Below are 13,294 nucleotides of genomic sequence, written 5' to 3'. Positions count from 1 at the left end.
AATGCAGAGGCTCTCCCCTACAACTCGCCATTATCGCCCTGGGACACCCCGAAACTCTCCGGCAACAGCTTGCTGAAGAGAGTGCGGCGCCGCACACTCCTGTCCGTGAATGAGCGCGGCCCCACTGCGCAGGATTCCTTGCATGTGCGCAGTAGTTTGGAGCCACTTATGATTCTTTGTGAATCGTAATTTGACATTTCTCGAGGTATTTACTGCACAAGTCGGTAATTTACCTCACTAGTCTGTAATCTTATTTTTTCTGTGCGGTTATAGGTTTAGTGAATTGGAATTTGGGAAGGTGATCGGTAAAATCAGCTGTTTTCAGAATGCAGGACGAATGCAGTAATGCTTAGTGAACGGAGGCCATTGAGAGCTGAAGTTCTCTCTTTCATTACCTGGATTAGGACAAAAAGAAGGCAACAGAATTTTGTGTTCTTTATGAAAAGCGGAAACCAGCTTAGGAAAAAATGAAGGTAGCAATTTAAATGAAATCCTGTCTTCCATTACTGACATAAAAGCAGGTTTGATTGATAAGGCCTGGATATCCCGGATTCTACAAGCCTTAGTGATTGCTTCTAAGAACAATGTTTTAAATGTAAACCTCCATAGGTGACAAAACTAAATTTAAATCCCAAGGAGGGACAATAGTAATTTTCTTTTGATCGCTTTCTGGAAACCTCTTGATCAAGGGATTAGAGGAAACAGGAAGTTGAAGAAGGCCTCTAACACTGCCAGCTGAACGTTCAACTTGTTCAGTTTAAGATTTTTATCAAGGCCGGCCTGTAAAGGTTAATACATTTGGAATAGAACAATTTAGAATACATTTTGGTTCTTTAAGGTTAAAAGCACAAAAAGCCTTTCATGCTCTAAGTGAAGTTATTAATGTGGAAATTACCTTTTGTGAAAGGCCTCGATTTAACAAGATTTTCATTTCAAGATTCAGGCTTTGAGCATCAACAAGGGTTGGGTGAAGTACTGGACCCTGATAGATTAGATCTTTCCTGTCCAGGGACGGTCTATCAACAGACTTGGGAGAAGAGGGTACAGGCCCATACACACGTCGGATTTTTCTGAACGACGGGTCGTTTGAACGTCCCGTAGTTCAGTCGTTCGCACGTCAAATCCGACGTGTGTACAGACTATTGTTCGCGTGATAAGACTGGTTACCAGTGATCCGCCGGGCGGATCTGTTCAGGCACTAATCAGAAAGAGAAAGAGAGAGAGAGAGAGAGAGAATAAATAAATAAAAAAAAAAAAAAAAAATCACAGGTAAGCGTCGGTAAAAAAGAAAACAATTGCCCACAAAAATCGCAAAACACTGGTGTCAGAGATTGCGATTTTAGATGTGAACAAGGCTTGACAGAGAATATTCTTCTCCGTCTCTAAGGGCCCATTCACAGTAGCAATAGCAAAACTTTTGCATGGGTGAGTTTACCACGATTGGTGCGGTAAAATCACTGTACCTGTATTGTGCCTGCGCAGTACGCCGCGGACAACGTCAGCTTGTTTGACAGCGGCGCTTCATGCAGGCGTAGTAAGAACGACCTCGAGGTCGGCCTCTGCACCGTGCGGGGTGCCCGGGACAGCGGCGGGTGAGCGGAGCGGTCAGCGGGGACAGTCAGCTGCAAGGGGCTGGAGAAAGCCCCAGGTAAGTAAAGCGTATTTTTGTAACTTTGCCTGATGATTCCTTTAAAGAGAACCTGAGGTGGTTCATGGGGGGCAGAGGCATGTTCTCTGCCTCATGACATACCTCTGTGTACCACACCACGTCTGTGTACCACACCACAGCTCTCTGCCCCCCCACACCTGCATTATAGCGCCCCGAGATTAGCAACAATATTTGTTGCCATCCTGGATGTAAACAAAGGGAGAGGGATTCCCTTTTTTAAAAAGCCCGCCAGGGGCATTCCTGCAGGGTTTCCAGAGCTGCCATTGGGCAGCTCTCTCTCCCTGGCCGCACCCCCTGCTGCTCTTCCTGCCTCCCTGCACGCTGCGAGACAGACACAGTCTCTCCTTGCAGCGTTGTGACCTATAGGTCATGATAGTGGGCCAGTGCGGCCCACGGGAGCGGCGGTTTTTGCGGCTACCTGATCCGCTCAGCCCCCGGATCAGGTAGCCTACTTTTCTTTTCATTTTTTGAGCCCACCTCGGCTCTCTTTAAGGCCCCTTTCACGCTGTGGCATTGGTCTGTGTTTACAGCAGGCCAACGCTATGCCAATGAAAGTCTATGGGGCCTTTCATACTGACGCGATGGAAGTGACATTTTCACTGCATACCTGACATGAGTGCATACGTATGTTACCGGTCAACTTGTGCGGCGAAGTGTGGCAGAGCCTATGGCGATGCGTATATTAGTAAAAAACTGTGCGGTAGCACACACCATTTGTCTTTTCGGCCACAGGAAATGAGCGCTAGAGAGCCTCACTTCCTGCTTGTCCTGCTACCCGACGGAGATTACCGCGTATTGACTGGGAAACCCATAAAGGCTGTTTTGAGTGTTGAGGTGTGATGCAACTCTCGCATCGCACTGCAACTCTAACGCTGGTTAGCAGTGTGAAACCGCCCTCAAGGTAGCCAGGGATCTTTGGGTTGTAAGACGGTGTGGCAGAGCCCTTCTGCCGGTGTGCTCTTCTCCAACACCGACTAGACTCAGTGACTCGTCAGCAATTATTACACCTACATTGCAATCTATGTACCACTGCAGTGTTTTCCCCAGGCTCCTTTGGCCAGGTGCTCCATCCGGCTAATTTTGGTGAGCACCCGGCTGTCATCGGCTCTCCTCCTCATCCTCCTCCAATGCTGTAAGCAAAGCTACACTGGCCTTGCATTTCCCCGTAGCGCCCCACCCGGCTACTTTTTCATGCCACCCGGCAGGAAAAAAGCAATTCTGGGGAGAACACTGCATTGTTTATTGTTGTACCATCGTTTATTGCTGTAATGTATCCCCTTATCCAGTGTAAAGTATTGCGTAATAGGTTTTTTTATAAAGTTTATTAATAATAATAATGTCTGTATACGGTCTCTTTCAAGTCTGCAAAGGGCAACGCTATTCCTGTTTTGGAGAGGGAGCTGCAGTCAGACCCTGCTGGCTTATTAAGAAAAAAGCTAATTTGAATACTGCAAGTTGACAATCTCCTTTTATGCCTTCCACCAGGGAGACCTCCCAGCTGGGACTACGTGGCACAGCCCACAGACAGGAGGATGTTGCCCAGACCAGCCGCCTGCCAACTCACACCTGAGGGAATTTATGTTCCAACATGTAGCTAAATGTCACATCCTGCAACACAGAGATCCCCAGATAGCAGCAACATAAAGATACAAAGTAGCAGCAGCATTTCCTGACAGACACAGAAGATTCCACATTACAGGCCAGCATGTGAGGGAACATCACACAGTAATGTGACAGATTCCACCATGAGCAGATATTTGCATATCTCTGGGCCTGTCACAGAGGAGCAGCTGATGAAAGGAGCGGTATTGTACATACACTGCTGAATGGGTAGTACAGGCCTCAGCAGTTTGTCCTACCAGATAGAGCATGTAAAGGAATGCAGGGCCTGTGTTTGCACACTGTGATCTCTGCACACAGGACAGAGTGGCAGCTGTCACCTCACCTGGCTGCATAGCCCTGCAGGGAAGGGTCACAGCAACTTCAGTAAACACAGGCAGCAGATGGTCAAACTCAGGGCCTGATTTAACAGGAGTGAGACCAATAACCTTGTGCTCAATTTACAGGCCAATCACAAAGAGGAAGGAACCAGAAACTACCTCAGCTGTATGACAACAGTTTTCAGCTCGGAGTAAAGGAGTTATGGCCCATACTCACGGGCTACAAATGTCGCCGCAACACGCGGCGTGCGCGTGTTGCATCGACAGGTCGCCCGTGAGTGTGCGGCGTTGCACGGGCGCGCACCCCGAACCGTCGCTCATCGCTGATGTCGCCGGGCGATTGGCGCGGCCAATCGCCTGGCGACAGTCGCCGCCGCAACTCAGCCGCAACTGTCGCTAGTCCGCATGAGTACGCGGACTAGCGACAGCAACCTCCATTGAAGTATACGGAGGTTCCGGCGGGGGGGAGGAGGAACGTCGGCGACAGCTTCCGTCGCGCCGCTGGTCCCTCTTCCGCGTGTGTACGCGGAGGGACCTGGCGAGGAGCTGTCGCCGGCCTGTCGCCCACATGCTCACGTGTGCTGGCGACAGGCCCTAGAAGTTGCCTGTGAGTATGGGCCATTAGGCCTGGAACCCACTACAAGTCGCTAATCGCTATCGCTAGTGTTTTGTACGTGATTTCATGAGGGTTTTCTGGGAATTTTGGCAGCGATTTTAAAAAGTGTAAGCTTTTTGCCAGAGATTGTGATAGCGATTTGCGATTTATAATTCTGATTGGTCCTTTCAAATTATTATACTTATTTTTACAGTTTGCAGTAATGTAAAATCCCACACAAATTGCTATGTGAAGCGATTTATGAGCGATTTGCCAGCGTTTCAATACTTTACATTGAAGCGCAAACGCTCTCAAAATGCTGCATGCCCTGCGATTTTGCCAGGGCTGTGGAGTCGGAGTCGTGGAGTCGGGCAATTTTGGGTGCCTGGAGTCGGAGTCGGGGAAAAAATGCACCGACTCCTAATGAATTTGTAACTGTAATTAAAATAGAAAATATGATAAAATGTTCTATTTCTCAGATAATAGTCATTAAAAATAATGTATATATACAGTATATATATATACAGTAATAGCTGTGCTTAGTCCACAACAATGAAATAAACCAATCAAAATTAGTTACTTGTGCTGCTTCAATAAAGCAGTCCCCGTATTTTTAAGGTCAGATATACATATCTGATTGCGACTGTATATATGATGTGTACACAGGAATCTCTTATATATACTAAATAACATCTATGCTGTAAGAATAAAGCCTGATGTGTAGCCGTGTCACTAATAGAGATGGTCAACGAGATGTAAATAATTCTGCATTGATGCTGATTTATGCAAATGTACGCACCCCCTTTGCTGATGAAATCAAATAATTTGATATGTTATTAAAATTTGGTTTGGTGACTACAAATTAAAGGGTAACTGAGACAGATGAAAAGTAAAGTTTTATACATACCTGGGGCTTCCTCCAGCCCCCTTCAGGCTAATCAGTCCCTCGTTGTCCTCCACCACCTGGATCTTCTGCTATGAGTCCTGGTAATTCAGCCAGTCAGCGCTGTCCGGCCGCATGCCGCTCCCACAGCCAGGAACATTCTGCACCTGCGCAATAGTGCTGCACAGGTGTAGTATGCTCCTGGCGGCGGAGTGTGTGCATGCGCACTACGCCTGACTGGCTCAAGTACCTGGACTCATAGCAGAAGATCCAGGTGGTGGAGGACAACGAGGGACTGATTATCCTGAAGGCGGCTGGAGGAAGCCCCAGGTATGTATAAAACTTTAATTTCATCTGTCTCAGGTTTACTTTGTTACACAGTAGTACTATACTCTACATATGCACTCCCCACAGAGCTGCAGGGAATCCACTGAGAATGCTGTGCACATAGAACACAGAGGTGTTGTCTGTTTACAATCTCCTCATTCCCCTGCAGAGTACCTGCACATCATTCTTACATGTACCCACACTTACATTGCCTAGGGCCTGATAGATGTTCTTTGTTCCGGTTTGTACCTTTTACAAGTACTCTTACCAAGGACTAGTTTTAGTCTAAAGGGAATAAATATAGCAGTCTACATATCCTTCTCACTTCAGTTGTCTTGTAAAATTCCTAAGCGTTGGCAGTTAAGAGACGAATTTCATGTTACATACTTTTAATCAACAAAATTGTAATATGCAAATTAGAGGAGTCGGAGTCGTGGAGTCGGAGTCGGTGGAATCCTAAACTGAGGAGTCGGAGTCGGTGGATTTTTGGACCGACTCCACAGCCCTGGATTTTGCCAATCACAATCACTACTGTGGAATTCGTCCCGTCCATTTACATTGGCAGAGCGTTTAGGGGCATCGCTAGTAATTAAGGCTCTCTGCGCACTGCATGCGATTCCGATTTTTAATCGTTTTTTATATGCGATTCCGATTTTTAATCGTTACCGCATGCTGCGTTTTGTTCTGCGGTTTTCTGTTGATAGTATACAGGGAAAAGCAGAATCGGATTTTGATAAGCGGAATCGGAATCGCAAATCGGATTTTCAGCGTTCAGGGAGCCTTAAGGCCCATACACACGTCGGATTTCCGCGAACGACGGGTCGTTTGAACGTCCCGTCGTTCGCCCGCTAAATCTGGCGTGTGTACAGACTATCGTTCGCTTGACAAGAGTGAGTTTGAGCGATCCGCGGATCGCTCAAACTCACTCTTGTCAAGCGAACGATAGTCTGTACACACGCCAGATTTAGCGGGCGAACGACGGAACGACGGGACGTTCAAACGACCCGTCGTTCGCGGAAATCCGACGTGTGTATGAGCCTTTATAGTGATCCCTAAATGCTCAAAAAAGCGCTCTAGTGAGCCTTGTTTACATTTTTTTTTAATTGCTTGAAGTGTAAACGACATTTAACCAAAGCCTACTTTAAAATGTTAGTATAGGCAGGTGTTCTTCAACCATTATGACTGCGAGTACCCCTTTGTGAAAGGCAGTATTCGGCAAGTATCCCCTACTGTGTGTAATTACACCTCAAGTACCCACGGATACAAATCTATGAGCTGGCAGTCTTCCAGATATGTGTTTATTAAAGGCTTTACAACATTCCTTCACGGTTTTAACAAACTAGAAACGGTTTTTCAGGTTTGAGTTCATATGATTTATTTACAAAGTGTACCTGTAGAGAAAAAAGTGGCCTAAAGGAGTACTTACTCTTAGTAGAGGATAATGCAGAGGCTCTCCCCTACAACTCACCGTTCCAGCGATGGGAGCTCCCGGAACTCTCCAGCAACAGCTTGCTGAAGAGAGTGCGTCGCCGCACACTCCTGTGCGTGAATGAGCGTGGCTCCACTGCGCAGGACTCCTTGTGTGTGCGCAGTAGTTTGGAGCCACTTGGGCTCGACTTTTTCCACCAAGCGACGCTGTGCTGCTGCGAGGCGTCCTGTGGCCGTGCTCGTACACAGACAGGAAGTGTCAGGTTCCAGCTAGAAGCCATGGTTTGGAGGAGGATGTAGGAAACCTCTGGATCCGCCTATCCTTTCCTATACCAAGGTAAGTATGTGACTTTTCCTTTTGCCAAACTCAACGGGGTCCTGTGGAGGGGGTTTGAAAATAAAAATAGACACTTACCTGGGGCTTCTACCGGCCCCCTGCGGCTGTCATGTCCTGCGTCATCCTCCTACGATCCTCAGTTCCCCACCGCTGGTCCGATATTCGTCTAACAAGACGAATAGTGCTCGCTCAAGCACACGTCATCGGGAGCTTATTGCGCAGGCCGAAATTTTCTTGTACTGCGATGTAAACTCCCGATGACGCGTGCAGGAGCAATCATGTGCGGCCACAGGCACGCAGCCGCAGTTGGATCAGATCGGGACTGATGGCAGGGAATGACGGATTGTTGGAGGACGGCGTGGGACATTACAGCTGCAGAGGGCCGGTAGAAGTCCCAGGTAAGTGTCCGTTTTTATTTTCAAACCCCCCCCCCCAGAAACCCCTTTAAAGGTCAGCAAAGCTGGAGTCTACTATAATGGACAGGCCATAAGACGCTCCATTCCCCTCTCCTGAGATACTTGAGTCACGTGCTGACAATTTAGGGTGTAGATGGCTGGACACGGTAGTTTTGCACAGTATTTTCCCCATTAATGCACGTTGTTTGCAATGGTAAAGGGTTCCTAGAGGGACAAGACCCCTTTATTATGTGTATTTTGGCACACTGGCACAAGGAACCCATTCCCACTGCATGTGCTTCAACTATCTTATTGAAGAGCATGTGGTTCGCCGATCGTAAGGGCACCGTGATTAACACTAATCACTTTGTCCTTTGCAGCGGTGCGATACAACTTTAACGCAATCAAAAAACTACTGACTGGAGCATTTTTTTCTGTGTTTGTAATTGGGTTAAATATGTCCAAGAGAATCACACAGCAAACATGCTATTCCTTTTTTTTCTACACAATCTCTTGTAAGGCCAGGGCTCTCTCGCCCTTTAGTGTCTTGGAATTTCTTATACATTTTATTCATCATGTTACTTTTGTCACTATAATTGCCAATACTGTATATTGTACCAATTCTATATTATCTGAATTATTATGTACCCCATGTTTGTTTCTTACTTTGTACAGCCCCACAGAATATGTTGGTGCTAAATAAATCTATAATAATAATAATGCCTTCTTCCTTCCACCGGAAACCGAACCACAGGCGCACTTTTTAAAGAAAACCTGTAATAAGTTTAAAAAAAATTTTTCACTTACCTGGGGCTTCTTCCAGACACCTGTGCCCACGCCATCTCTGAACGATCCTCTGGTCTGGTGTCCACCCCATACCCTCCCCCCCCGCCACCCACGCAGGGGAACCGGAGGATCGTTCAGAGACGGCGCAGGAACAGGGCGGCTGCAGGGGACTGACAGAAGCCCCAGGTAAGTTAAACTTAATACAATTCCTTTAAACCCCGCTAATTACCCAATTACCGCCTCGAAACACGCGTTTTGAAAGTAATGAAAATCGCAATCAAATTGGGTCTGCGATCCCAGTCTTTGTGTGTACCAGCCTAAACAAGGATTTAGGGATGTTCATACACATTTATAACTAAGCCTTATATATTATTGTAAATTATGAATAAAAATTGCTGCTGCTGCAAAAAAAAAAAAAAAAAAAAAAAAAGGAGTTAAAGCTATTGCTTAACAGTGGAAAATACTGCACCAAGTCATAGCTACTTCCCCTTTAATTACCTGGGCATGGGGGGGGGGGGGGTTGTAGAAGGAAGTGGGGGAGGAATGAAAGAGGGAAGTGATCGCTCTGCCATCCCAAATTATTCCTCCCTAAGGCTATGATGCTTTAGGCCCCACTACAAGTCGCAAATCGCTATCGCAGCGTTTTGTAAGCAATTTCATAAATGTTTTCCGGGGGTTTTGGTAGAGAGTGTAAGCTTTCTGCTAGAAAATGTGTAGAGATTTTCAAATTACTATAATTTTTTTTACAGTTAACAGTATTTTAAAATCAAACAAACACAAACCAATATGTGTAGCTTTTCATAAGCGATTTGCCAGCACTTCAATGCTGTATGTCCTGCGATTGCGATTTTGCTAATCGCTACTGTGGAATCGGTTACATTTATTTACAGTGGCAGAGCGTTTAGGAAAATCGCTAGCGATTTAAAGCGATCACTAAACACTCAAAAAAGTACTCTAGTGGGTTCCACACTATTCGGTAAATAACAAAAAACTTTGTGCTGTAGAAGATGCTTTAATTAGAAAGACCTCAATAGGTAATACCCATCTAACACCACCACCTACTCCTCCCACACCACCAAACACAAACCAGCAAAAAAGCAAGTGCTAGTCTAGATTAGGGGACCCAGCAGGAAACCTCATAGTGATCAGTTCTCCAATCACAACACCCTCTACAGCATGAAGTATTGTGATTGGCCGAATAGTGTAAGTGTAGTTTACTTCAACATATCTGAAGCCTAGCAGTCCAAGAGAAAGCCGTCCAACCATCAGAAACCAAAATACCACAATATGGAACTAAGTGGCACACCCACCTAATGCCGCTACACACATAACCCATCAACCAACACGCCCTCTCTCCTCCAACATTCAGGTATACCGCTACTAGTCCCCACCATCACTAAGCAAAAAACCTCAATACTGGACCACATGGAATACTCACCAAACACCACCACCTCCCTCACCACTACACACAATCCAGCAACCAGATGACCTCAATCCATGCACCACGTAGAATTCGCTAACGACCCCTCTCTGCTCCAACACCCTGAAGAGCTAAATATGAGACCAGATGGACCACCCACCAAACACTTAAGCCCCATCTACACCATACAATTTTTTGTGCGATACGATTCAATCCGACATGTCCGACCGGGATTCGATTCATTTTGCCATTGCAGAACAATGACAAAATGAATCAAATCGAATCCCGATCGGCCTTATCGGATTGAATCAAATCACAAAAAAAATTGTATGGTGTAGATGGGGTTTTACACCCCAACCCCCACTACTACACACACAATCCAGCATGCAGACAACTCCAGCCCAGGCACCACATAGGAGAACTAGCTAACAACCCCTCTCTCTTGCAACACCCAGATAATCTCAATATGGGACCACATGGAACATCCACCTAACACAACCACCACTACTACTGCTATACACACACAATCCATCAACCAGACCACCCCAATCCAAGCACCATACATGAGAACTACTAGCTAACAACAATCCCCAGTCCAAACACCCCCAGCACCCAGCTGATCTCAGATCTCCATATGGCACCCACATGCCAGACCCACCATTTCATTCCACACTTAATTAAGAGACCCCCAACCCAGCCAGAACATGGGAGGACAATCACATCATCCACCACAAGGAGACCACAGTGTGGGCAGCACATGGGAGAGCCACCTAACCTCATGCAACTATCCCATCACCCCCGAGTGACAGCAGACGGGACCCCAGCGGGGGGCGGCTCGCCAGACCCTCACCTGCTCTCCCAGAGGTGGGCTGCAGCTCCAGGACCTTCTGGCGCTCTCCCTCCTTCAGGTAATCCAAGAAGAACACCTCCCGGAGCCCAGCGTACAGCCGGGAACCCCGCGATGAGTGGCCGCCCCCCGCCGCCTCCATCAGGGCACAACTCCTCCGTATTCCCCACACTGACAGCAAACTCCTGCATGCCCCGCCCACAGACACAGAAACTTCTACCGGCCACGCCCCCGGCACGGGACAACCAAAGTTTTACCAGCCACGCCTACCTCTCAGAGGAACTAACGTCGGCTCCTCCCACACCGCAGATTATCATTGCACAAAGTTTTGTGCACCGCCCACTTCTGCCTGTCAGACCTGCGGGTCCCGCCCACCATGTTGACCGAAAACAAATTACGACTCCGCCCATTTTCGGAGAAAGTCCTATTCACCCCGCCCACAACCGGGCCCGCCTATCCATTCCAACTGAGAGGAGTACTTTCCGCCCTGCCTGAGGCGTTGTGTGTGTGTTGTGACAGCCGCCCGTCTCTCTGATCTTCCTTCCCTCGTGTCATGACAAGGGAGTGTGTGGAGGAGTGTGCGCAGATGTGCCAAGAAACAGATCTCACTGTGATCAGATCTGGAGAGAGATGTGTTGGCTGCCCGTACACACCATACAATTTTCTGTTAGATTTTTCTGCTAGATTTTCTGTAATTGGATTATTTTCTGTAAAGTACTGGTATAGCCTGGTCATTATCTCTGGTGCATTGTCTTCTGGTTATCTCCTGCTGAGTAGAACAATGCCTAATTGCTAGGCAGATAGATGATTATTATTATCTATCTGGCAGGTAAATCTAACAGAAAATCTTACAGAAAATTATTTAGTGTGTACTATGCAATAAACTGCAGACCAATTCCCCTATCGATTTCAGCATGAAATCTGTAATGCTAAGCATTGACGGTTCGTTTTTTTTTTTATCAATCGAGCCGCTGATGGCTCGATTGATAATATCCAACAGGTCCGATGACCTGCCAGATAGATTCCCGCTCGATCCCCGCGGGCGGACAATGCGGGGAATCGAGCGGCTGATAAGGGATGCCCGCGGGGACGAGCGGGGATCGATACGAGCGGTGACGCCCCGGCGCATGCACGGCCGTGTTTGCCCGGCATCAGCCTGTGAGGCCGCCCTGGTTGCCATTCCCCCAAATGTAGATGCCAACCCCTTCTTCTGCATGTACAGTAAATACTTTACCTTTTGCTTTATGCTGCCTCCAATTGTCCATTGTAGTCTGCATTGGTGTCCCATGTGGCTGCTGGCATTGTAGGACATGCCGTTGTGGTAACATTTTTGCAATTTTATAATATTTTGCAACTGGTTGCAATAATTTATACTTATAGCTATCAGAAAGTGCAACCTAACCATTGTTTTCAATGCATTTGTATCAGAAAATGCAACCCAACCTAACCCTATTCTCACACAGAACCCTCCTATACCTAACCCTATTCTCACACAGAACCCTCCTCTACTGGGCAACTAATAACCCCCCCTGGAAGGAATAAAGAACCCCCCTGGTGGGCAACTAATAGCCCCCCCTGTAGGGAAGTAATACCCTCTTCCCCACACACATCTTGGGGGGCAACTAATAACCTCCCTGGAGGGAACTAAACACCAGCAGTTGCAAATAATGACAGCTGGGAAATGTGAAAGAAGGTGCGCATGCGCCGTTAAGCACAGTCCATTCAAGTTGCAAAATATTACAGGTTGCAATGTTTTTCATTACACCGGTAGTCACTTGGGATGTGAATAAGGAAGTAAGGCGGAAACTCGGGTGCATCAGACAGGTAAAGCATTTACATGCACGGGCACATCTAACATTTAGGGGGACAGCGGCCAGGGTTCCATTGCGTTCATCGATTGCTGCTGTTACGGCCGCGCACCTGATCGACCAAGTCGGCCCAAGATTCTCCAGCATTTCTAATTGATACATTCGACTAATTTCAGACCAAAATTAGTCCAATCATTGATCGGTCATGCTTGTGGCAGCACCGCTTTTCATCCGATTCGATTATTATTGAATCAGATGGTCGATCAGCCGCCCAATCTCTAGATGCGTAATGACCTTATGGAGGGTCTGTGCAGAACTCTCCCGTCGCTGTAAGTGTGAGCAGCACACATGTGCAGAAGTTGCCGACTCAGCCAGGTCGCCAGTCACTACAGAGGGGACCCCAGAATAGTGGCTGACGGCGGAACAGTGGCGAGGGACACAGAGACTTCTAGGGCCTGGAGGAAGCCCCAGGTAAATAAATCTGCACAATATCATTTCGGTTCATGCATTCTTTAAAGGACCACCGAGGTGAAAATAAACTGATGCAAAAAACAATTGTATCTATCCTCCTTCTCCCAAAAAATGACTTTTTTTTTAGATATCCCACAGTTTTATATTTAAAACTAGTTTTAAAGTTTTTACTGTTTTATTATCTCTGCTCAATGACTTCTTCATTGAAGTATGCCAGAGATCAAATCTAAGAATTATTGACCCTTTTTATTTCTTTCCTGCTCTCAGAAGCCATTTAATGACAGGAAAGTGGCTGTAATTACTTATCAGTGAGGGTTATGCTATAGTCTGACCCAGTCCTGACCCAGACAGAAACTGTCACCTGCATACCTGATGTTTAACTTTTTCA

At 46.9% G+C, this 13,294-nt stretch overlaps 1 protein-coding gene across 4 annotated transcripts in view; it reads right to left on the bottom strand.

Moving 5' to 3' along the window:
• Positions 1-13,294, bottom strand: part of OXR1 (oxidation resistance 1) — a 546,053-nt gene that overhangs the window by 139,111 nt on the left and 393,648 nt on the right. Inside the window, exon 1 of one of the 4 annotated variants that reach the window (XM_068237909.1) lies at positions 10,631-10,815. The exons of the other annotated variants lie outside the window; for them this stretch is intronic. Within the exon in view, the coding sequence (XP_068094010.1) occupies positions 10,631-10,769 (139 nt within the window). The 5' untranslated portion in view covers positions 10,770-10,815. Of the gene's footprint in view, positions 1-10,630; positions 10,816-13,294 lie in introns of those variants that run through there. 4 annotated transcript variants of the gene reach the window in all.

This window comes from Hyperolius riggenbachi, chromosome 5 (assembly GCF_040937935.1).
Source record: "Hyperolius riggenbachi isolate aHypRig1 chromosome 5, aHypRig1.pri, whole genome shotgun sequence".
NCBI lineage: Eukaryota > Metazoa > Chordata > Amphibia > Anura > Hyperoliidae > Hyperolius > Hyperolius riggenbachi.
This window is presented reverse-complemented; position numbering and strand designations above follow the sequence as displayed.